The sequence below is a fragment of the Bombina bombina genome, chromosome 12, assembly GCF_027579735.1.
Source record: "Bombina bombina isolate aBomBom1 chromosome 12, aBomBom1.pri, whole genome shotgun sequence".
Classification (NCBI taxonomy): Eukaryota; Metazoa; Chordata; class Amphibia; order Anura; family Bombinatoridae; genus Bombina; species Bombina bombina.
Genome location: NC_069510.1, coordinates 31,038,441 through 31,065,919, shown reverse-complemented (window position 1 = coordinate 31,065,919; position 27,479 = coordinate 31,038,441). Strand labels below are relative to the sequence as shown.

The following is a 27,479-nucleotide window of genomic DNA, read 5'->3' as shown; positions in this document are numbered from 1 at the left end:
TAGTATGGAATACACACCTGAAGACTATGGGATCGATTTATCAAGCAAGGGTGAACAGGGGAATAGATTTTAGCCCCTGTCCGCCCCAGCTCTTCTCTGGTAGGCAGCAATCCGCTGCTGAAATTTAACATTGCACACGAGCACTATTTTGTGCATGCGTAAAATCCCGCCCCTGCCTGCGCACTGCTTGATAAATCGTGACTGCAGGTTCTCACAGTCATAGGGAGGCGAAGGGCTTGATAAATCGTGACTGCAGGTTCTCACAGTCATAGAGAGGCGAAGGGCTTGATAAATCGTGACTGCAGGTTCTCTTGTGAGAACCGGCAGTCATAGTGAGGCAAAGGGCTTGATAAAGCGTGACTGCAGGTTCTCTTGTGAGAACCGGCAGTCATAATGAGGCAAAGGGCTTGATAAAGCGTGACTGCAGGTTCTCTTGTGAGAACCGGCAGTCATAGTGAGGCAAAGGGCTTGATAAATCGTGACTGCAGGTTCTCACACAGTCATAGGGAGGCGAAGGGCTTGATAAATCGTAACTGCAGGTTCTCTTGTGAGAACCGGCAGTCATAGTGAGGCAAAGGGCTTGATAAATAGTGACTGCAGGTTCTCTTGTGAGAACCGGCAGCCATAGTGAGGCAAAGGGCTTGATAAATTGTGACTGCAGGTTCTCACACAGTCATAGGGAGGCGAAGGGCTTGATAAATCGTGACTGCAGGTTCTCTTGTGAGAACCGGCAGTCATAGGGTGGAGAAGGGCTTGATAAATAGTGACTGCAGGTTCTCTTGTGAGAACCGGCAGTCATAGTGAGGCAAAGGGCTTGATAAATTGAGCCCTCTATCTTCAGAAATGATGGAACTGAAAGCTTAAAAGGGACATGCAACTGAAATGGTTTCTATCATGATTCAGATAAAGTATGGTATTTTAAACAACGTTCCAATGTACTTATATTATTTAATTTGCTCCATTTTCTTGGTATCCTTTGTTGAAGATAATAACTAGGTAGGCTGAGGAGCAGCCATCAAAGCACTACTTGGAGCTAGTTGCCGATTGGTGGCTGCACATATATACCTTTTGTCATTGTCTAACCCCATGTGTTCAGCTAGCTCTCAAGTAATGCATTGCTGCTCCTTCAACAAAAGATACCAAGAGAATAAATAAATGTGGATAACAGAAGTAAACTGGAAAGTTGTTTTTAAATCGTATTCTCTACTTGAATCATGAAATACATTTTTAATTTTTTTTGTATCCTTTTAATGCGTATTATTAGTCAGAAAAAAAAAAAAGTTAAGAGGTAGTGATTTGAGGGTAATAAGAAAAAGAGAAATGTGCTAAAGTACTACACAGAAATCTGCAACAGAACAATAGGATCAAATATTTTAGGACAACAAATCTAGAAAAAGATAAACGTGGATATAAACCTTGAGTGAAAGTTAAAACAGGGACTTCAAACTAAGACTAGCGAATAAATAACAATAACCAAGCATAAAAATATCGGAATACATTGACACACTGCTGCAAATGTTTTTAAAGGACCAATCTCCCTCCACTACGTCCATTGGTAGGAGCCAATCCAATTGTAACTAGAGTAGACAAAGCAAGCCACTGTTATTTTGTTGGTAACACTTGCATTCAGTGTTCCCTCTAAGGACAGTTTTGTGTGCAGCCCAGCAGTGAAACGGTTAACAAGAGAACCATACCTTGCCACCTGCATTGTGCAGTGTTTGCTAATTGCAGGGTGTGGTTACTTAATTAACTGTTTCACTGCTGGGCCGCACACAAAACTGGCCTTAGAGGGAACACTGCTTGCATTAATATCTTATTACCACTGCTGAGGACAGATTTATAGCAGGATTGGGCTTGTGATGTTGGCAGTGTAATGGCAGACACACAATTTCCAGAGTTAAATGACAGAAAAAAAAAGGGACAAATACCTTTAACCCCTTAAGGGACATGAAACCCAAAATCTTTCTCTCATATTTCAGATAAAGAACACAACATTCTCTTGGTATCCTTTGTTGAAGAAGCAACAATGCACATGGCTGAGCCAATAACATGATGCAAATATGTGCAGCCACCAATCAGCACCTCATGAGCCTACCTATGTATTCTTTTCAACAAAGGATACCAAGAGAACACAAATTAAATAATGGACGTAAACTGGAAAGTTGTTTAAAACTGTATTCTCTATCCAAATCATGAAAGAAAAATGTGGGTTTCATGTCCCTTTAAGCAACAAAGACGTAGCTACTACATCCCAGGGTACTTTGCCCAGCTACGTCCAGCCTTCTGCCTCATGCGGTAAGGGAGCGCTGATCGTGCTCCCATTATAGGACTCTAAGTCACTGTTTGCATCGGCTTGCAGTGCTGCCATGGGTGGTGTGGGAGGAAGGGGGGCATCTCGTAGCGGGAGGGGGTCTTGGAGGGATTTCCTTCTTACAGAAAAGTGTTTTTTTTTGGTGAGGGAGGTTGACAAACGGTTGGGCGGGGGTGAGGGGAATTGCTACACAACAGTTTTTTTTTAGATAGGGGGGGGGGGGTAAGAGAGCTGTTTTTTTTGGGGGGGGGAGGGTAAGAGAGCTGTTTTTTTTTTTTTTGGGGGGGGGGGGATATCTAAACTGCATACTGTCTGCCAGTACCTAAGATGGTGGTGACCAGTTTGGATGAGTGAGGGAAGAGAGCTGTTTGGGAAGAATCAGGTAGAGATCAGGGGGTTGGAGGGTAATCTCTATACTACAGCTAAAATGACCCTTACTTGATTAACTCCTTCAGTGCCGGGAATTTCAGAAGTGTGGTGCGCAGCTGCAATTAGCGGGATACTAATTGTCTAAAACTAAATTGCAAAGCCATTCATGTCTGCTGTTTCTGAACAAAGGTGACCCCATAGAAACTTTTACAACCAAAAATATACCAAGATGTTACTAGATCAATACCTTGGGTTCTCTACGAATATATATAGGTAAATAGGATAGGTAAATATAAAACAAGGCTCTATTTTCTGTTGAAATGGAGTGATAGCAAAAATGCGAAAAATTCTCTGGTCTTTTTGGCAACTTTTTCTCTGAAATTCACGGCACTTAAGGGGTTAAATATTTTATTTGTGGACTATAAATCTTCAATAGGGCTATATATGTCCACTGGTAAAAATAGACATCCTCTTGGCTTGGGACATCAAGACAAAAAAACAAAACAAAAAACACTACAACAATATTTGTATGAGACCCAAATTATTTTTAGAGCATACAATTTTAATCAACTTTCTAATTTACTTTTATTGTAAATTATGCTTCATTCTCTTGGTATCCTTTAGTAAAGGAGCAGCAATGCACTACTGGGAGCTAGCTGAACAATCAGGTCAGTCAGTGAAGAGAAGCACATATGTGCGGCCACCAATCTGCAGCTATTTCTCAGTAATGCATTGCTACTCCTACCCGTCTGTGCATTTCAACAAAGGTTAGCAAGAGAACTAAGCAAATTAGATAAAATAAGTAAATTGGAAAGCTGTATGTTCTGTCTGAAGCATGAAAAAAAAGAAATTAGGAGTTTCATGTCCCTTTAAGATATGGTACGGAGAAGCAGGACGCGTAAACAATGCAACTATAAAATAGCAAAAGGACTGGAAAATAAATATAACATGACTAAAGAGGACATGATTGGATTTAGTAAAAAAAAAATGTATTCAGCTGACAATATGCTCCAAACACATTCCAAAGAGAGTTAACATGCGTTTATTAAAAAACAGACTTCTCTTACACTGAGGAATAAAAAGGAAACAAGTGGCCCACATGATGTTTCTGCCATGGAAACGTTTTTCTCAATATGCATGCTTTTATTTACAGATCTACAAACACCATGAAACACCACCCCAGTCCACCAACTAGCAGCATAGTCACATGGATTCCATAAATAAGCAGTTCGTTCATGAGGCTAAAGTCAACTCGCCTCCGGCCTAAGAGGAGGAGGATGATTGATAATTTGTACTGGAAGCGCAGGAATACTCGGACGCCCAGATACTGAAGGCAAAACAGGATAGAGAGCGTCACCCAGAGCATGGAAGTGAAAAGGCTGCAGCTGAAGTACAGAAGGAATCGTATAAATCCGTACATCCATCGAGACTTCAAGTAGATGTCAAAGTTGTTGTACTTCGTGCGTACCAAATGCGTGGTCCTGACTGGTCCACAGGCGGAATGTAAGCAAGTAGTGTGGGGGCCGTGAAATGACCGAACACGACGAGGAATAGGAATTACAGGCATCAGGGAGCCCAATGTTTGTAGAGACAGCAGGGAGGATTTGCTGGGATCATATCATCCATTCGATTGATTGCGGGTCTGAAGGAATCCAAAATCTGTGTTCGTTCAAAAACCTTAAATGGCTATTGCCTGCAAAGAGAAAAAAAAATAAGCTTAAAGGGACACTGAACCCAATTTTTTTCTTTTGTAATTCAGAAAGAGCATGCAATTTTAAGCAACTTTCTAATTTACTCATATTATCAATTTTTTTCGTTCTCTTGCTATCTTTATTTGAAAAAGAAGGCATCTAAGCTTTTTTTTGTTTCAGTACTCTGGACAACACTTTTATAGGTGGATGAATTTATCCACCAATCAGCAAGGACAACCCAGGTTGTTCACCAAAAATGGGCCGGCATCTAAACTTACATTCTTGCATTTCAAATAAAGATACCAAGAGAATGAAGAAAATTTGATAATAGGAGTAAATTAGAACATTGCTTAAAATGTCATGCTCAATCTGAATCACGAAAGAAATATTTTGGGTACAGTGTCCCTTTAATAGAACCTGAAACCCAAAAAGTCACTCATGATTTGGAAAGAACGTACAATTTGAAACAATCTTTTCAAAATTTGCTTCATTCTCTAGGAATTTTTTGTTGAAGGCGAATAAATGCACTACTGGGAGCTAACAAGACAAAAATGTGTGTTGCCACCAATCAGCCATAGCACTGCTGCTGCGCATATGCCTTTCAACAAAGGAAATCAAGTGAACAAAGCCAATTTGATAAAACACGTAAATTGGAAAGTTGTATTTATTTGTATTTCAAGGCTGTTGTCAAACATCTGATTATTTCTAATGAAAATATAAAATGCTGATTTTACTTTATTTTTGCTCCTTTAAAAGCATTAAATATGTAGTAAAACCTGTAGCCTAATCTGTAGTGGCATAGGGGCAGAATTATTTATTTAAAGGGATGTGAAGGTCAAAATTAGACATTTGTGGTTAAGAAAGAGAATAATTTTAAGAGATTTTTTAATTTACTTCTATATTCAAATGTACTTCATTCTCTTAGTATTATTTTTAGAAAACATATCTAGGTAGGATCAGGTAGTTAGCTGGTGGCTACACACACGCCTCTTGTCATTGGCTCAGTAGCTGTGTTCAGCAAAATCCTAGTAGTGTACTGCAGCTCTGGAGCTAACTTTAACTATGTATTTAAATCTTTTGCTAGGGTTACGCACGTGGTTATATGCAAACAATATTGTAATATTAAAATGTATTAGAACATTTTAATTTTCAACTTTTTTTGGACAGAACAAGACGTCTCAGGAATTGATCCTTTTTACTTTTAACTGGCTAAAATAAATAATGTTTCTTCATTTAAAAAAAAAAATTAAATATTACAATCTTTGGTGAAGGAGGGTCAATCTTTTAAACAATCCGATGTGCAAACTTAATATATTTTGGACATTATAACATCCAGTGAGGTACATTTTCATGTCTGATAATATTTAAAGGGACACTGAACCCAATTTTTGTTTTTCATTGCTCAGATAGATCAGCAACTTTCTAATTTACTCCTATTATCAATGTTTCTTCATTCTCTTGCTATTTTTATTTGAAAAGCAAGAATGTAAGCTTAGAAGCCGGTCCATTTTTGGTTCACAACCTGGGTTGTGCCTACTGATTGGTGGCTAAACGTACCCACCAATAAACAAGTGCTGTCCAGGATTCTGAATCAAAAATTGGGCTGGCTCCTTAGCTTAGATGCCTTATTTTTTTAAATAAAGTATGTGTTTATTATAAATAGAGCATTTGCAACACGCTGGGCATCTTCTAGTTAAGAAAAAACTTAGCAAGTGACAGCAATAAGAAAAATATGACTACAAGTTGCAAAGAGAATGTGATATAACCAAATATATTAAAAACCATACAATTATTCATGATAATTGGGGCATAAAAATGAGGATACTAGGGGTACTAGCCAAGTCAGACTAACCTAATAGAGACATAGTGACGTTTACCTTAGCACTCATAACTGTAGGCATTCACCAGAAATAAGACCCTTGTTCCAAGCTGAGGGACAGGAAAAGCATATTTTAAAAAGGCCGCTCTAGCTCAACTGGAGTATACTATTCTTGTTAGTAGTCTCATAGTATGTATAAAAACACTATGAACAGAGACCGGTGAACGCTTTTATGGATGGGAGTGATAAAAATATTTAAAGTTAAAAAACGAAACTTAATGGTGACGCACAGCAGTGCAATACCAAAACAGTGGAATGATCACTTTTACCAAAGGTTTCTGTCTACTGTTAGAGTGCTGTTGCCAGCAGTTGAGTATTTTCTCAAACACCAGTAGTCTGAAGAAAGAACTACTGTTAAAGCAGTTAATCTCTTCTCCACAGCAAAACACTTAACATGGTTCCCATAATAACCAGGGAGTATGATCTCTTCTTTTTCTTTAAGATTTTGCAAACAGGTCTGTCATCTTCACTTGTACAGTGTGCTGTAACCTTTGTAAAGAGAGATTAACCCCTTAATGACAGAGGACGTACCAGGTACGTCATAGAAAAAACTTCCCTTAACGACAATTGACGTACCTGGCACGTCCTCTGTTGTCTGAAGTGCTGGAAGCGATCATGATCACTTCCAGCTGCTTACAAGGGATTGTAGAGATGCCTCAATATTGAGGCATCACTGCAATCCCCTATTTTACATACCGATGCAGAAAGGGACACTCTGTGGCCCTCTCTGCATCGGCCATTGATGTTAACACATTCGTTGGTGGGTGGGAGCAGCTTCTGGCTATAAGATCCTTAGTTGATGATTCCCAAACCGATCTGTCATTGTCGGCGGTTGCGGCCGGGGGTGGCGTCAAGTGCGCACGCAAAATATACAGGCAAGTGGAAAAAAAAAAAAGACAGATGTAGATGCAGGGGGATCTCCGTTCTTTAGTAAGGGATCTGGGAGGGGGAGGGATGTAGATCATTTAGGGGGGGCAGCTACACTACAGAAAACAAATATTTCATATAAAAAAGTTAAAAAAAAAACTATTTTGGGGGGCAAATTGGGTACTGGCAGACAGCTGCCAGTACCCAAGATGGCGGCAAATAGGTAGAGGGGGAGGGTTAGAGAGATGTATGGGTGGGGCATCAGGGAGGATCAATCACTGCAGACTGTATGAAAAAAAAAGAAGAAAAAAAAAGAATAAATTATTTTTATTTCAGTACTGGCAGACTTTCTGCCAGTACTTAAGATGGCGGTGACAATTGTGAGGTGGGAGAGGGAAGAGAGCTGTTTTAGGGGGGTCAAGGAGGGATCAGGGGGTGGGATGTGTCAGGTGGGAGGCTGATCTCTACACTAAAGCTAAAAATGAACCCTACAAGCTACCTAATTAACCCCTTAACTGCTGGGCATATTACAAGTGTGGTGCGCAGCAGCATTTAACAGCCTTATTATTACCAAAAAGCAATGCCAAAGCCATGTATGTCTGCTATTTCTGAACAAAGGTGATCCCAGAGAAGCATTTACAACCATTTGTGCCATAATTGCACAAGCTGTTTGTAAATAATTTCAGTGAGAAACCTAAAATTGTGAAAAAGTTACGTTTTTTTATTATTTGATCGTATTTGGCGGTGAAATGGTGGTATGAAATATACCAAAAAGGGCCTAGATCAATCATTTGGGTTGTCTGCTACACTAAAGCCAAAATTAAACCTAAAAGCTCCCTACAAGCTCCCTAATTAACCCCTTCACTGCTGGGCATAATACACGTGTGGTGAGCAGCGGCATTTAGCGGCCTTCTAATTACCAAAAAGCAACGCCAAAGCCATATATGTCTGCTATTTCTGAACAAAGAGGATCTCAGAGAAGCATTTACAACCATTTATGCCATAATTGCACAAGTTGTTTGTAAATAAATTCAGTGAGAAACCTAAGGTTTGTGAAAAAATTTGTGAAAAAGTCAATTTTTTTCATTTGATTGCATTTGGCGATGAAATGGTGGCATGAAATATACCAAAATGGGCCTAGATCAATGCTTTGGGATGTCTTCTAAATAAAAATATATACATGTCAAGGGATATTCAGGGATTCCTGACAGATATCAGTGTTCCAATGTAACTAGCGCTAATTTTGAAAAAAAAGTGGTCTGGAAATAGCAAAGTGCTACTTGTATTTATTGCCCTATAACTTGCAAAAAAAAGCAAAGAACGTGCAAACATTGGGTATTTCTAAACTCAGGACAAAATTTATAAACTATTTAGCATGGGTGTTTTTTGGTGGTTGTAGATGTGTAGTAACAGATTTTGGGGTCAAAGTTAGAAAAAGTGTGTTTTTTTCCATTTTTTCCTCATATTTTATATTTTTTTTATAGTAAACTATAAGATATGATGAAAATAATGGTATCTTTAGAAAGTCCATTTAATGGCGAGAAAAACGGTATATAATATGTGTGGGTACAGTAAAGGAGTAAGAGGAAAATTACAGCTAAACACAAACACTTCAGAAATGTAAAAATAGCCATTGTCATTAAAGGGCCAGTAAACCTAAAAAATAATGTTATATAATTCTGCACATAGTGCAGAATTATATAACATTATATTAGTGGTATCGTTATAAAACTTAATATTGCCTTTGAATTTTTTATAAATATGACAGTTTCTCAGACCCGCTCTCTGTACTCTGCTGAGCGGGTCTGTTTCTATTCCACAGCGCATCACAGCCGGGCCGCGCCATAACACTAAGTGCAGCTCGCTCCTGCTGTCAGACAGAGCAGGAGCGAGCTGCACTTAGTGTTATGGCGCGGTCGGGCCGGGCTGTGACTATACAGCTGGCCCGATGCGCTGTGTGAATATAACAGACCCGCTCAGCAGAGTACAGAGAGCGGGTCTGAGAAACTGTCATATTTACAAAAAATTCAAAGGCAATATTAAGTTTTATAACGATACCACTAATATAATGTTATATAATTCTGCACATTATTTTTTAGGTCTATTGACACTAAGGGTAAGAAAATTGAAAAATGGTCCGGTCATTAAGGGGTTAAAGGGACACTGAACCCAATTTTTTTCTTTCGTGATTCAGATAGAGGATGCAATTTTAAGCAACTTATCAAATTTTCTTAATTCTCTTGGAATCTTTATTTGAAATGCAAGAATGTAAGTTTAGATGCCGACCCATAAGTGCTGTCCAGGGTCTGAACCAAACAATAGCTTAGATGTCTTCTTTTTCAAATAAAGATAGCAAGAGAACAAATAAAATTTTAAATTAGGAGTAAATTAGAAAGTTGCATGCTTCATCTGAATCATGAAAGAAAAAAATTGGGTTCAATGTCCCTTTAAGAGTTCTTAAAGGGACATAATTCCTATAGGCTACATCCGTAGAAAGTGATGCAGAATAACTGTAAAAAGCTGAAAAGAAAATATCACCTGAACATCTTTAATAAAAAAAAGTTAGATATTTGACCTCAAAATTTCTCAAGCTCACAAGAGTAAATGCTCTTTGAATACTTGAACTGAACCTACAGCTACTGTCAGCAGCCAATCAGTTTTAACAGTGCTGATGTCACACTTTGCTTTACTATGATCTCATGAGATTTCATAGTAAACTGAGAAGGGAAATAACATGACTGTCTGCACATAACAGATGCACACTTCCTTATAAGTCCTGGGACTAGCATCCTGATTGGCTGCTTAAAGTCTCTCTTCAATGGGATGGGTCTACTGAGGACATTTTGGGGTAAAATATCTACCTTTTTACATAGAGATGTTCAGGTGATATTTTCTAGTCAGCTTTTTAAAGCTATGCTGCATCAGTTTCAAGTGTTTGCATGATTCAAATTACCATCACTAGCTACCTACATATACTCAGTTCCATCACTAGCTACCTACATATACTCAGTCCCATCACTAACTACCTACATATACTCAGTCCCTTCACTACCTACCTACATATACTCAGTCCCATCACTAGCTACCTACATATACTCAGTCCCATCACTACCTACCTACATATACTCAGTCCCATCACTAGCTACCTACATATACTCAGTCCCATCACTACCTACCTACATATACTCAGTCCCATCACTACCTACCTACATATACTCAGTCCCATCACTAGCTACCTACATATACTCAGTCCCATCACTACCTACCTACATATACTCAGTCCCATCACTAGCTACCTACATATACTCAGGCCCATCACTACCTACCTACATATACTCAGTCCCATCACTAGCTACCTACATATACTCAGTCCCATCACTAGCTACCTACATATACTCAGTCCCATCACTAGCTACCTACATATACTCAGTCCCATCACTAGCTACCTACATATACTCAGTCCCATCACCAGCTACCCACATATACTCAGTCCCATCACTAGCTACATACATATACTCAGTCCCATCACTAGCTACCTACATATACTCAGTCCCATCACTAGCTACCTACATATACTCAGTCCCATCACTAGCTACCTACATATACTCAGTCCCATCACTAGCTACCTACATATACTCAGTCCCATCACTACCTACCTACATATACTCAGTCCCATCACTAGCTACCTACATATACTCAGTCCCAATCACCAGCTACCTACATATACTCAGTCCCATCACCAGCTACCTACATATACTCAGTCCCATCACTAGCTACCTACATATACTCAGTCCCATCACTAGCTACCTACATATACTCAGTCCCATCACTAGCTACCTACATATACTCAGTCCCATCACTAGCTACCTACATATACTCAGTCCCATCACTAGCTACCTACATATACTCAGTCCCATCACTAGCTACCTACATATACTCAGTCCCATCACTAGCTACCTACATATACTCAGTCCCATCACTAGCTACCTACATATACTCAGTCCCATCACTAGCTACCTACATATACTCAGTCCCATCACTAGCTACATACATATACTCAGTCCCATCACTAGCTACCTACATATACTCAGTCCCATCACTAGCTACCTACATATACTCAGTCCCATCACTAGCTACCTACATATACTCAGTCCCATCACCAGCTACCTACATATACTCAGTCCCATCACCAGCTACCTACATATACTCAGTCCCATCACCAGCTACCTACATATACTCAGTCCCATCACTAGCTACCTACATATACTCAGTCCCATCACTAGCTACCTACATATACTCAGTCCCATCACTAGCTACCTACATATACTCAGTCCCATCACCAGCTACCTACATATACTCAGTCCCATCACCAGCTACCCACATATACTCAGTCCCATCACCAGCTACCCACATATACTCAGTCCCATCACCAGCTACCCACATATACTCAGTCCCATCACCAGCTACCCACATATACTCAGTCCCATCACCAGCTACCCACATATACTCAGTCCCATCACCAGCTACCCACATATACTCAGTCCCATCACCAGCTACCCACATATACTCAGTCCCATCACCAGCTACCCACATATACTCAGTCCCATCACCAGCTACCTACATATACTCAGTCCCATCACCAGCTACCCACATATACTCAGTCCCATCACCAGCTACCTACATATACTCAGTCCCATCACCAGCTACCCACATATACTCAGTCCCATCACCAGCTACCCACATATACTCAGTCCCATCACCAGCTACCCACATATACTCAGTCCCATCACCAGCTACCCACATATACTCAGTCCCATCACCAGCTACCTACATATACTCAGTCCCATCACTACCTACCTACATATACTCAGTCCCTTCACTACCTACCTACATATACTCAGTCCCATCACTAGCTACCTACATATACTCAGTCACATCACTACCTACGTACTGAGTGACATTTAATCCTCCCATTCAGTTTCTCAGTCACATGACAGTCAAGTCTCTTTTCAATTTTGTGTTGTCATATTATCGCTCACAAACATCCTCTCGGTTACACAGGTGTCAAACACATACGGCCTCAGACATACGCACAGTAGTATACAAACAACACTCACAGCTGGGCCTTGCGTTTCTCCTCCAATACCGGTCTCCCAATACCACTCTCCCCTCCATCACCAGCCGATGCCAGTCCGGTTCACGCCCCCCTCCAGCTGCCGGTGTCGTGCTTCCTAGTTCCGGGATGTATTCTCGCGATAATAGAAATCTCCTATTATATCCTTGGGAACCAAGATGGAAGTCTCGTTACCATGGTTACCGTTTCCTATTAAAAAATGCTTTGGCACTAAATTGATATAAATAGGAAAATTTTCAAGCAAACTAAAGCTCAGTTTAATTGCTAACAGAAGTGTATTGTTTTTTAAATAAAAAAAATAAAAAAAAAAACACCCACACATATTAATAACATGTCCATAATATTTACTCTAATTAACTGCCTCTTTGATGGAGTAAATATTAGAGCTGTCAAGTCAAACTGTGAGGTAGTGTGAATATTATTTCAAAGAAAATTATTTTGGCCCTATTCCAACCTAATTGCATAATTAAAACTACCACACTAATTATCTTTTTTTGCTGCCCATGTTATTATCTGCCATATCCTATGTGTTCCACTCTCATCTGCCTGATCTTGCCTGTTTCTGATAACATGTATGATTGTTCACTTGCTAACCCCAAGTTTTATGTCCCCCTCTCATTTTGCTTTCACTATTTGGCTGACAACCATGTATGATTCTTGGCTTGCTGATAGGGTTGCCAGCTGTGCTCCATAAAAATACCTTACGACCTAAAGGTGACTAGGCACGTGACGGGACGTAGCTGGGTTCACACAATGGGGACAGGGTAGATTTATACCCTGGGCGGACATGATTTGCGCCCTGCATCGCTGAATGCCGAGTTGCCGATAGCATACGCTGTTGGCATTTAACATTGGACAAGCAGTTCTGGTGAACTGCTTGTGCAATGCCGCCCCTACAGATTTGCGGCCAATCGGCCGCTAGCAGGGGGTCAATCAACCCGATCATATTCGATCTGGCAGATTGATGTCCGCAGCCTCAGAGGAGGCGGACGAGTTAAGGAGCAGCAGTCTTAAGAAACAGGGGTATACGCCCCATTCGGGCGTGATAAATTGGCCCCAATGTCCCTCCAAAAGCTCAACCTTAGGCCTCACAGCCCCACCCTTGATCCCACCACATATATTTTTCACAACAAGCAGTCATTTTATCCCCTTGGTTGCTGTGATGATAGCAGGATGTGATGTCACTAGCATGTGGGCGGGGCTTAGGTCCGGTGTCGGTGTCGCAGTTAGTTTAGTACAATCAACCTGTCTGGATGTGTATTGCTATGCTCTGTAATAAAATAGAGTTGTACCATCATTGCTGTGTCCTGCATATGTCCTGCATCTCATGACATGGTGTCAGAAGTTCTGGACTACGCTTCTGTTTCTGATGATGACGATGTCAAAGTTTACCCCACCTGAGCCTTTTGACTTTTCTCAGCCTGCAGCTTGGCCCACATGGCGTCAGCGGTTTCAGCGCTTCAGGATTGCATCCAAACTGAACAAGGAGAGTGGTGAAGTACAAGTTAATTCTCTTTTATATTCTATGGGGAAAGATGTAGAGCCAGTGTTCAATGCTTTTACTTTCCAAGAAGGGGACGAAGTTAACTTTGATATAGTTATGGATAAACTCAGTGCCCACTTTGTGCCCAAAAGAAATGTGATTCATGAGAGAGCTTGTTTTCACAAACGTAATCAGCGTGTGGGAGAATCTGTGGAGTCATTTGTGCGCAGCCTGTATGAATTAGCTGAATTCTGTGAGTTTGGTGTTGCTAAAGAAGAGCAAATCAGAGACAGAATAGTTATTGGAATTGCAGATGCTGAAGTCTCCCTGAAGCTGCAGTTAGAGCCTGATTTAACGTTAGACGGGGCTATTAGGATGGCCCGCCAGAGTGAACTGGTGAAAAAGCAAAGTGCTGATCTGAGGTCTGAGAGTATTGTGGATGAAGTGCAACAGTCTAGGAAAATTACTAGTGAAAGGCACAGTGTGAGCGGTAGATCTAAAGTACTGGAAAGGCCTAGAAGTGGATGGGCGCAACATGGCCGATGCACACGGTGCTACCGGGCTCATGATCAGAGTGCTATATGCCCGGCCAGAGATAAAAGATGCAGAAAATGTAACAGAATAGGCCATTTTGAAGTGGTGTGTAAAACTGAATACATTAAGGAGATGCAGGTGGACAGTGACCAGGAGGGTCAGGAAGTGTCTTTTGTGGGGTCTGTTGTGGAACGGACAAGCTCAGAGGAAGATTGGAAAGTTACTTTTACTGTAATGGGAGCCAAAGTTGATTTTAAGATTGACACAGGAGCAGATATCACTGTAATGTCTTTTGCTGAATTTATGAAACTGCCTCGACAGCCCCAGCTGGCGAAGGTTACTACAAATGTTCATAGTCCTGGTGGCCGCATTGATTGTGTGGGGAAATTTCTTGCCAGCTGTGAGTACAAACAAAGGAAGTTCACCATGTGGGTGCATGTGATCCGAGGTCAGTGTGTTAACAGTTTATTGAGCAGAAAAGCAGCCTGTGACTTGGGCCTCGTGGCCAGAGTGAATGAGATCTCTGAAGATATGTTTGGCGAGTTGGGCCTACTGAGCTGCAAACCTGTCCGTATAGCACTTAAAAGTGACGCAGTCCCGTACAGTATTTCTACTCCTCGTAGAATTCCGTTCCCGCTCATGCCTCAAGTGGAGAAAGAGCTCATGCGCATGAAGTCTATGGGGGTTATTGAAGAGGTTGTTGAAGCAACTGATTGGTGTGCCCCCATTGTTCCAGTTGCAAAGAAAAACGGAAAGGTGCGCATCTGTGTGGACCTGAAAAGGTTGAATGAGGCAGTGAAGAGGGAGAGATTTGTGCTGCCGACATTGGAAGATATAGCCCCGAAGTTGGCTGGGGCGAAGTTCTTTTCCACATTAGACGCTTCTAGCGGCTTTTGGCAGATCCCCCTGGATCCAAAGTGCCGCAAACTGACTACCTTTATCACTCCGGTAGGTCGGTTCTGCTTCTGCAGACTTCCCTTTGGGATATCCTCCGCTCCTGAGATCTTTCAAAGGGAAATGAGTTCTCTCCTGAGTTGCCACGTGGGCACAGCAGTCGTCATGGACGACATTCTAGTGTATGGGTCTACAGTGGAGGAGCATGATCAGCGTTTGAGTTGTGTGCTGCAGGCTATCAAAGAGTCTGGGCTGAAGCTGAATAAAGAAAAATGTCATTTTAGGAAAACTGAATTATGCTACTTTGGGCATGTCATCAACGGGGATGGCATCAAGCCGGACCCCGAGAAAATTCAGGCTATCGAACAGATGAAAAGCCCTTCTGATGTACATGAGCTGAGACAGATATTGGGCCTTGTAAATTACGTGGGCAAGTTTCTTCCAGATTTATCTACAGTTTTGCACCCTATCACAGAGTTGCTTAAGAAAGATGTTGCCTGGGTCTGGGGACCCTCACAAGAAAAAGCGTTCCTGCATGCTAAGTCCCTGCTGGGGTCTGCCCCAGTGCTGGGGTTCTACGACCCTTCAAAAAAGACTGTGGTTAGTGCTGATGCAAGCAGTTATGGGTTGGGGGCTGCACTCCTGCAGCTGAATGACAACAAACTACAGCCCATCGCCTACTGTTCCCGCACACTGACGGCTGCGGAGTCAAAATACGCTCAAATTGAGAAAGAGTGCCTGGCTGCAGTTTGGGCCTGTGAGCGCTTTCAGCGTTATCTAGTGGGTTTGGAGAAATTTAGTCTGGAAACTGACCACAAACCGCTAGTCCCTCTTATCAATTCTTATGACATCGACAAAACACCCTTGAGATGCCAGAGACTTTTAATGAGACTACTCAGGTTCAATGTTCAGGCAGTGCATGTGCCGGGGAAGCAGCTGGTTGTGGCAGATACACTGTCCAGGCTCCCGCTGGCTGCTGCTGAAGAATCCTCCACAGAGTCGGATGTAAAAGTGTATGTTGATTCAGTTCTGGCCTCTAAGTCCATTTCTTCAAGGAAACTGGAAGAGATAAAGAAAGAGACATATTTGGACACAGATCTGCAAGAAGTTATAAGGTACATAAGAGATGGCTGGCCCGAGAGCCGGGCAGCCTGGATGTCTTTAAATGCTTACCAGCCAGAGAGGTCGCAGCTCACGGAGCTGGAGGGGTTGGTGCTGTTCCAAGACCGTATTGTAATTCCTGTCAGCATGAGGAAGGAGATGTTAAACAGGATTCACGATGGCCACTTAGGCATTACAAAGTGCAGAGAAAGAGCAGCTACAGCTGTGTGGTGGCCTGGGATCAGCTCCGACATTGCAAATCACGTGTCTAAATGTGCCTTTTGCCGGGAACGCCGGCCTACTCAGAGAAGGGAGCCCTTAATGTCTACTCCGCTGCCTGCGGGGCCGTGGCAGAAAATAGCTGCTGATTTGTGCGAACTGCACGGGAAAAAGTTTCTTGTTGTTATCGACTACTATTCCAGGTATTTGGAAATAGCACCCCTGAATGATATCACAAGTCAGGCCGTTATCATTCGCCTGAAGAGCTTGTTCGCCCGCTGGGGCATTCCAATGGAGCTGGTGAGTGATAATGGCATGCAGTTCGCTTCTACAGAGTTCAGTGCTTTCAGCAGGGAATATGATTTTGTACATTCCACGTCAAGTCCACATTATCCGCAGGCCAACGGAATGGCTGAAAGGGCAGTTCAAACAACAAAATTCATTCTAAAGCAATCTGAACCGTACCTAGCCCTCTTGTCATACAGGGCGACGCCCATTCAAGCCACCGGGTTTAGCCCGGCACAGCTGATGCTAGGACGCCAGATTCGCACCACTTTACCCTCAGTGGGTGTCTTCAAGCCGCCTGGCCCTGTTCCTCGGGACGAAGTCCTTAGGAGGGATGAAGAGGCCAAAAAGGGTTATCGTTTCTTCTACGACAGGAGACATTCTGTCAGGCCTTTACAGGAACTGAAAGCGGGCCAAAGTGTCAGAATTAAACTGGATGATGAGAAGAAATGGAAGACGCCTGCTACGGTAGTGGGCCGCTCTCCAGAACCAAGGTCTTACACAGTCCTTACAGAGGGAGGGACGGTTACACGCCGTAACCGAAGACATCTTCAGCCTGTACCTGAGAGTCTGGAACCGGATACCTCAGTACCACCGCCGGTGGGATCCCCTGTTCTAAGAGAGGTGCCTTCCCCTCAGCAAGATCATAGCGGGGATATATCTTTGCCTCCAGCAGACTCTTGTTCACCATCTTCTGTATCAGAGGACAGTTCATGCAAAGTTACATCAAGCGGAAGAGTGGTGAGGCTTCCGGCCCGATACAGGGACTGACTTTAGCTAGAACAGTGACCGGAGGTATGGGCAGAATAATCCCATGGTCACTGTGGACTAGGGTAGTCTACCCCGATGTCCAAGTCAGGATGTAATTTATTTGTTCATGTTTTCTAATCTATCTGTTTTTATAATGTTCTAAAACAAAATGTTGTTGTATACCCTGTTGGTGTACTTTGTTATTTAATATATGCGAATGTATGCTTTGTCTTTGAAAAAGGGGAAGATGTGATGATAGCAGGATGTGATGTCACTAGCATGTGGGCGGGGCTTAGGTCCGGTGTCGGTGTCGCAGTTAGTTTAGTACAATCAACCTGTCTGGATGTGTATTGCTATGCTCTGTAATAAAATAGAGTTGTACCATCATTGCTGTGTCCTGCATATGTCCTGCATCTCATGACAGTTGCCAGTAACACATGTACAAAGTAGTGATGTGATCCCCTTGACTGCCAGAAGTAAACACCCAGCAATGATTGAACACCCCCATGGTTGCCTGAAACACATATAATAGAAAATGCACAGTGTAACTTCTTTTTGAGCCATATTTCTAATGCATAAAGTCCTAGAAAGCCCTTTAAATTTAGCTGGCAGGGGTCTTTAAAGGGGCAGTAAACCTACAAAATAATGTTATATATATAACATTATCTTAGCGCAAACTTTATGCAACATAATATTGCAGCTAAAATTTGATTATAAAAGAGGATTTTTCAGACCGCCGCTCTTGCATTACTGAGCGGGTCTGGTTTTCCCCCTGAGCGCATCTTGGCAGCTGTCTAGTCACAGCCCGGCCCGATCGCGCCATTACACTCAATGTAGCTCGCTCCCGCTATCAGTAGAGCAAGAGCGGCGGTCTGAAAAATCCTCTTATATAATCAAATTTTAGCTGCAATATTATGTTGCATAAAGTTTGCGCTAAGATAATGTTATATAATTCTGCACTATGTGCAGAATTATATAACATTATTTTGTAGGTTTACTGCCCCTTTAAGTGTCCAGTATTTTTGAACAGATTGTACTGGACAGCCTGCCAAAATACTGGACACCCTATTTGTATTGTTCAGATAAACTATAATCAATTGATACAGACATTAAGGCTTCTAGATGTGGGGAATCTACTATTAAATAATGACAGACCTAGCACCTGTAGTTTCTTAGCTACACTGCACAATTACATATGCTAATTAGTATGGCTCGTAACCCCAGAGGTAATCACTTGACATGATCCTGAGGCTCAGCCATAGCTCTATAGATATTACCAGACCAAAGCAGTTCATGGCATTATAATAATCTATTCCCAACATATAAGCACTTTAAACTCAGGATTTGAATTTGAGTTTTGTGGACAGTAAATACCTTGTACTTACAAGACATTAAACATACCGCCCAACTGTCCCGATTTTCGGGGGAACAGTCCCGAATTGAGAGCTCTGTCCCGCTGAGCGTGCTGTCTGTTCTGCATTGTCCCCTGCCCCGACTGTGGAGTTTTGTTGTTGTTTTAAAAACAACTTTCTAATTGTCCTCCTTACCCTGTTACATCACTGCATGGTCACTTGACATATATAATAATGTGCAATACCGGACTTTGAAGTCCATTGGCTTGAATCACGTGGTTGCAAGTGGCAAAACCGTTGGTCTCTATTTGAAGTGCCGAGCGTTGCACTCTGTGATGCGCATATGCGGTGGGCTCTGCAACAAAGTGACAGAGTGTCTCAGTCAGCTCAACAGAACAGTGTCTCTACGTGGTTGCTCAGGTTACTGAGATGGGTACGCTAGTGGCTAAGTTCTGTGAGACCGATATAGAGTGGTTCTAGGGGTCCGGTGGCTCACGCTGTTGATCAACTAGATGTCTGATTTTTTTTTCATGGCCACCAGTACCAGCGCAGCGGTTTAGGACTCACTCCCCTTGTTGAAATTCATGTCACACCTGTTATTTTCTTTATATTGGCAACCACTCCATGGGCTTCGTTAATGTAATAAATTATATTAAAAAAAGTCAACTTTCATGTTAATATGTCCTAAAATGTGTGAGTTGATGCTTTTTCTCCTTGGCCATAATTTTGTATAAGTACCCCATTTCATGCAAAACACTTATAATAACCACTGAATGACAGAATATACACATAGTGATGGTAATGTATACGTGACTGGCAGCTTTCATCTGGAATAAATATACATTTTTCCTCTCTGCTTTACTCTGTAGTCGACAAGTGTTTTGTAAACGTTAGTTCTGTCTTTGGCTAAGGTCATAAAAAGGTTTGTCATGTGGTTTCTTTTCCAAACCAATACAATACAAATATTGCAGTAAGTGACAGGCATTTACATAATGAATGTTAAAGATTATATATATATATATATATATATATATATATATATATATATATATATATATATATATATATATATATATATATATGAGAACAAAAGAGAAAATGAGCCAGTAGAAAGAATCCACTGGATCACTCCTAGGCGCTACTATCAAGATATTATTATGCCACAATGTATATATTATATCCAGCACCTATCACCCCTCTAAAGGAAATGAGAACAAAAAGGAGCAGGGTGGCGCAGAAAACCAAAAGCTAGAGAACACAGTCAATATACAACTATGTAAAAACAGAACAGCAAATATGATAAAATATAGTATATAAAATATAGATAAAAGAACATCAAATACATAAAACAGATAAAAGACCATATATATCAAAGGGAAATATAAGGTGCATGTAGAATAGGCCTAAGCCCAATAAATAGTCTCAAATAAGTTAATCCAGTGCACACCAAATGTGGAGAAAAAACAATCTTCATGCGATAGTCCCCTAGTGGATGTACACTTACTTCCAAGGACCTCAATCAAATGAGGTAAGAATGTAGCACTTTCATAAATAAGCCGGGCACCTCCTGTAGAATGGATGGGATACGATAACTGTGGATCTCTTAGTGTATACTCTTCGGTATCTTGGAAATTATATGATAGTATAACCTTCCCAGACTCCTTGTGCTCTCTTTAATGAGTGGTAGCTTCCAGTTCCAGTATAAGTGTCATAGAAAAAGAACCAGAAAAGCAAACATAGTGTAAAACTGCTTTAATAGAACATAGACTGACACATTATAGGTTACACTCACATTTAAAAACCTCAACTAATGAGGTATGGTATTAGCACATAAAAGAAGTACAAGCTGAAGCCCAGAAATCCTGTAGTCATCCGAAATAAGGAAGACAGTTCAAAGTACAATCAAAGGCTCCAGACCTCTGATGAAGAAGGGAATCTAAATCACTAACCCCTTCGAAACGCGTAAGGTATTTAAGGAAGGCGCACTGCTTGTCTATGGTTTTGGATTGAACTGTGCTTCTGCTTATCTGGAGCCTTTGATTGTACTTTGAACTGTCTTCCTTATTTCGGATGACTACAGGATTTCTGGGATAGGTTATACTATCATATAATTTCCAAGATACCGAAGAGTATACACTAAGAGATCCACAGTTATCGTATCCCATCCATTCTACAGGAGGTGCCCCGCTTATTTATGAAAGTGCTACATTCTTACCTCATTTGATTGAGGTCCTTGGAAGTAAGTGTACATCCACTAGGGGACTATCGCATGAAGATTGTTTTTTCTCCACATTTGGTGTGCACTTGATTAACTTATTTGAGACTATTTATTGGGCTTAGGCCTATTCTACATGCACCTTATATTTCCCTTTGATATATATGGTCTTTTATCTGTTTTATGTATTTGATGTTCTTTTATCTATATTTTATATACTATATTTTATCATATTTGCTGTTCTGTTTTTACATAGTTGTATATTGACTGTGTTCTCTAGCTTTTGGTTTTCTGCGCCACCCTGCTCCTTTTTGTTCTCATATATATATATATATATATAGTTATTTTTTATAGCAAAATATTATTTTGCCTCCTAGGAAGTTTCAAAAATAAATTTAACACAGAAATCCATTTTGTACTTTGAAAGATTATATAAGCACTCTGTAGTATTGCAAAATCAGACGAAGTGAGCACAGATGCTCACGAAATGCGTATGATCACGTGACGCTCATTCGGGACGTCACTTGCGGATGTCCCGGTTAGCCGCTCGGCACTCTACATTGTAGCGATAGTTACTTTACTTATTTAGACTTTTAAACTTAAATTAAATTTAAGGTTTATGTTTAAACCACAGTGAGACTATCTAATTTTTTATTTTTTACTATGCTAAATAAAATAAAAAAAATTAATATTCCTCTGGCCAAGCTCTAGATAAATTTGTAAACCTTCAAATCACCCACTGTTAGAGATTGAGAAGGCTCATCATAAGAAGGAAAAAGAAAAACGTATGGAGGTCAAAAACTGGAGATTATACATCTGAAACTGAAACATTTCTTTTACTACTCAACTCATCATTTACCACAGGTGAGCGAGTATTATTTATTATTTGTTCCATACAAACACAGTACTAATACAGGAAATATTTTTTCCTTTTTTCACTCCATGTTTTTGGATCGCTGCCTTTGGAATCGCTATCAGAAAACCCTCTACTCTATATATATGTGTATATATATATATATATATATTTATATATATATGTGTGTGTGTGTGTGTGTATGTATGTATATATATATATATATATATATATATATATATATATATATATATATATATATATGGAGAGTGAGGGGTTTAGAGAAAAGCGCCTCTATAGGAATCTATTCCCACATTCCCTGTATAGGTTAATATACAAACAAAGTTGTTTAGTGTAAAAAATGTGTACAAGATTGGAATTTGTGCTGTATAGAATTCCAACTAATAATACAATGTTATATTATAGTAAACACTAATTGTAGTTGGTACACTCAATTGTGTGAGTTTTGCATATGTTCCATATAAATCACAATAACAAGGTAGTCCAGCCACAAATTAAATGTGGAAGAATAAATGCTGCAAATGCAATAAAGCTTAACACACTCTATCCAGTAGGTATTGCACTTACTAGAACAAACCTCAATCGTATGAGGTAAGTTGCCGCCTCTTGTAAGTGAAAAACTTCAGGATTCCAGTAGTGTGGGTAGATATTTGGCCGTCTGTGTCTTGCCTTCTCCTCTCAGAGTATGGATTCTGTATGCTTTATCTTTGCCTTCTCCTCTCAGAGTATGGATTCTGTGTTCTTTGCCTTCTCCTCTCAGAGTATGGGTTCTGTATGCTTTGTCTTTTCCTTCTCCTCTCAGAGTATGGTTTCTGTGATCTGTGTCTTTGCCTTCTCCTCTCAGAGTATGGATTCTGTGTTCTGTGTCTTTGCCTTCTCCTCTCAGAGTATGGATTCTGTGTTCTTTGCCTTCTCCTCTCAGAGTATGGGTTCTGTATGATGGTGATGGAATTTCTCCAAGTTCCCCGCAGTGTTTATATGGAAATAAAGGCAGAAGAGAAAAACATAGCGTAAAATCGTTTTTATTTAGATAAAAAGTAATATAAAAAGTGGCCACTCACATGTTCAATCCTCAAACATATGAGGTATGTAAAAGACACTCAGTATTAACCTGTGTTGTTCCCCTTAAAGGATCTGGTGTGCAAGTGTTTTTCCTTTTAATTTCACGGAAAATATCTTACAAAGATGTTTAAAACCACAGATCCAGTGGTGTCCGTTTTTTTATAGTCAGGTAATACAGCGTGGTAAAAGCAATAGTATGTACAAAGTCAAGACGATGAACTAATGGAGTCAAGATTGACTCCCAAAACAAACAAACAAAGTCTTGTAGTGAAATTCCCTTACGCGTTTCAAAGCCTCTTATTGTGCTTCTTCCTCAGAGGGTGAATAATCTGGGTCTATACTTTCTGTTCATAAAAGCCGGGCGGCGGCACGCCCCTCATGACAGATTCCGTGATATCATTGGTTAGAGTTAATGTCTATTACTAAGCTTTTCCTGTTTGTGTCGAGTTGCGTAATCGACGTGTTCTATGATTGGCTGAATAGTGTGGGCAGAGTAAAGTAACGTTAACGTATACTCTGTGACGTCACTCATAGATTTAGATAGTTTCAGTTAACGTGGTTACCATGGTGACAGGTAAACAGTCTCGTATCAATACAGTACTTAAAGGGTATTATTATGTTTCTTTTAGAACGTGCTGCATTGATACGGTTGTGCTGTAATTTATTAATTTCAGATGTGGGAAGTAGTTTTAAAATTTAGCAAAAACAATAATTTTTCGATACTCTATTGTTTTAAATCTGTATAAGCAGCTGGGTGGCTTTTCTTTTTGTTAAGACAATTTAAAAGTACACACATTAAAAACATATAAAGCATTTCTGTTCACGATCAAGGATGAAATCATGTTATGAATTTCGTCCTGTTGAAAATTTGTATAGCTGCAAATTGTACATATACATTTATTTATTTATATTCTTGTGACCAAAATATCCTGACTATTAGGTGTTTATGGTTTTGTTCACACAATATTTTTATGTATAAAACAAGACCAATAATCTCAGGAATAGGTTCTTTAACAACAAAACTTTCTGAATATGTAGACTCATACCTACAACCTTTGGTTCCAACTTTAAAAGCATACATCAGGGATACACCACATATTATAGAGCAACTGAGTAAAGTGGAATGGAAGAATAATTACAAATGGCTCACATTAGACGTAAGCGCCCTGTACACAAACATACCCCACAGTAAAGGGATAGAGGCGATAAAATACTGGTTAAACAAAATAACAGATTTAGATGAAAAGAAGAAAGAATTTATCAAAGAATCAATCAAATTCATTCTTGAAAGAAACTATTTTAAATTTAATGAGGACTACTATGTACAGATTGGCGGGACAGCGATGGGGACTAAATTTGCCCCAAGCTACGCCAATCTGTACATGGGTCTCTGGGAGGAGACGTTTATTTGGAATAACAATCCATACATTTCAAAAATAGTGACATGGGCCCGCTTCATAGATGACATCATTGTCATATGGAGTGGGGACAACATGGAACTAAAAGATTTTGTGACATACATTAATCATAATGATTTCAACCTCACATTTACAGACAAAAGCAACAGAGAGGAGATAGAATTTCTTGATTTAATTTTATTCTCAGAAAACAACATAATTCTAAGTAAACTGTACAAGAAACCAACAGATAGCAATGGCTATCTTAATGCCAAGAGTGGTCACCATCCTAAATGGATTAACAATATACCATTTGGACAGTATCAGAGACTAAAAAGAAATTGCTAAAAAAATAGTGATTTCAAGGAAGAATCTACTAGCCTCACAGCAAAACTATTACATAAAGGTTATAAGGAGAAAGATCTAATAGCAGCATACACCAAAGTGGAAAAGATGGATAGGAATAAAATGTTATGTAATAATAAGAATAGAAATAACAAAAACTTTAATCCAGGAGTCACCTTTATAACCACGTACAGTACTGGGGCCAGAGAAATAGAAAAGATCCTCAAAAGACATTGGCATATATTAACAAAGGATCCTTTACTAAAGGAAATTGGGGGAACATGTCCACGTATAATATACAGAAAAAACAAAAACATAAAATCTATTATAGGACCCAGTAAACTAAAGAAAAAAGAAAAAGAAAAAACTAACAATTGGTTGGGAACTAAGAGTATTGGTTTTTTCAAATGCAACAGACTTAACTGTGCAGCATGCTCACATCATTACAGCGGTAGCAAACCAACTAAACAAATAGTGTCAACCGCCACTAAAAAAACACAAAATCTGACTACACTGACTAATTGCAGGACTGATTATGTAGTATGCTTATTAGAATGCAGCTGCAATCTACAATACATAGAGAACTACACGACCATACAAAAAAAGATTGTTAGAACATATCAGGAACATTGAGGGAGGGGAAAAGAACCATAGTGTACCACTGCATTTTAAAAACTTCCATGATAAGGACCCTACCAGCTTGAAAGGTACCGTTTTAGAACACATTAAGAAGGCACCAGAGGGAATAAACAGAGAACTCTTTTTGAGAAAAAGAGAGACCTTCTGGATCCATCAATTTGGAACTATGAGTCCAGGGGGTCTAAACAAGGACATTGATCTTGCAGCATTTCTTGAATAGAAGAAACACTATAAACACCCTTCAACAATCACTCAAACTATCAGAATCATATTTAAATTAATACCTTGAATATGGTTTAATGAAGCACTTACATATATGCATAGGAAAAAACATTACCTATTGACCATACTGAAATACATGATAAGAATACAAAATAACACAAGTAATTTACATTTCTTTCAACTTAACGTCGCCAATTGGCCTTCACAGATAACTCACAATATGTCCTCATATATATATATATATACTCCACTTTAAAATATGTAATCCTAACTTATATAATGTCTAATCCCTAAGGGACATATTTTTAATAGACATTACTTTCTGGGTAATACCAAAAAATATATGATCACACATTGATTACACCTGGGATCCTAATAACAAACCAAGGATTCTTGTTTTATACATAAAAATATTGTGTGAACAAAACCATAAACACCTAATAGTCAGGATATTTTGGTCACAAGAATATAAATAAATAAATAAATGTATATGTACAATTTGCAGCTATACAAATTTTCAACAGGACGAAATTCATAACATGATTTCATCCTTGATCGTGAACAGAAATGCTTTATATGTTTTTAATGTGTGTACTTTTAAATTGTCTTAACAAAAAGAAAAGCCACCCAGCTGCTTATACAGATTTAAAACAATAGAGTATCGAAAAATTATTGTTTTTGCTAAATTTTAAAACTACTTCCCACATCTGAAATTAATAAATTACAGCACGACCGTATCAATGCAGCACGTTCTAAAAGAAACATAATAATACCCTTTAAGTACTGTATTGATACGAGACTATTTACCTGTCACCATGGTAACCACGTTAACTGAAACTATCTAAATCTACGAGTGACGTCACAGAGTATACGTTAACGTTACTTTACTCTGCCCACACTATTCAGCCAATCATAGAACACGTCGATTACGCAACTCGACACAAACAGGAAAAGCTTAGTAATAGACATTAACTCTAACCAATGATATCACGGAATCTGTCATGAGGGGCGTGCCGCCGCCCGGCTTTTATGAACAGAAAGTATAGACCCAGATTATTCACCCTCTGAGGAAGAAGCACAATAAGAGGCTTTGAAACGCGTAAGGGAATTTCACTACAAGACTTTGTTTGTTTGTTTTGGGAGTCAATCTTGACTCCATTAGTTCATCGTCTTGACTTTGTACATACTATTGCTTTTACCACGCTGTATTACCTGACTATAAAAAAACGGACACCACTGGATCTGTGGTTTTAAACATCTTTGTAAGATATTTTCCGTGAAATTAAAAGGAAAAACACTTGCACACCAGATCCTTTAAGGGGAACAACACAGGTTAATACTGAGTGTCTTTTACATACCTCATATGTTTGAGGATTGAACATGTGAGTGGCCACTTTTTATATTACTTTTTATCTAAATAAAAACGATTTTACGCTATGTTTTTCTCTTCTGCCTTTATTTCCATATAAACACTGCGGGGAACTTGGAGAAATTCCATCACCATCATACAGAACCCATACTCTGAGAGGAGAAGGCAAAGAACACAGAATCCATACTCTGAGAGGAGAAGGCAAAGACACAGAACACAGAATCCATACTCTAAGAGGAGAAGGAAAAGATAAAGCATACAGAATCCATACTCTGAGAGGAGAAGGCAAGACACAGACGGCCAAATATCTACCCACACTACTGGAATCCTGAAGTTTTTCACTTACAAGAGGCGGCAACTTACCTCATACGATTGAGGTTTGTTCTAGTAAGTGCAATACCTACTGGATAGAGTGTGTTAAGCTTTATTGCATTTGCAGCATTTATTCTTCCACATTTAATTTGTGGCTGGACTACCTTGTTATTGT

At 39.8% G+C, this 27,479-nt stretch overlaps 1 protein-coding gene across 2 annotated transcripts in view; it reads right to left on the bottom strand.

Moving 5' to 3' along the window:
* Window positions 1-3,706: 3,706 nt before the first annotated feature.
* TMEM250 (transmembrane protein 250) overlaps window positions 3,707-27,479 on the bottom strand; it is an 83,226-nt gene continuing 59,453 nt past the window's right edge. Inside the window, exons 1-2 of one of the 2 annotated variants that reach the window (XM_053696109.1) lie at window positions 12,235-12,352; window positions 3,707-4,373 (exon numbers count right to left, since the gene is read on the bottom strand). In XM_053696109.1, coding sequence (XP_053552084.1) covers window positions 3,828-4,247 — 420 coding nt within the window. In that variant the 5' untranslated portion in view covers window positions 4,248-4,373; window positions 12,235-12,352 and the 3' untranslated portion in view covers window positions 3,707-3,827. Of the gene's footprint in view, window positions 4,374-12,234; window positions 12,353-27,479 lie in introns of those variants that run through there. The other variant, XM_053696111.1, reaches the window with a different exon arrangement.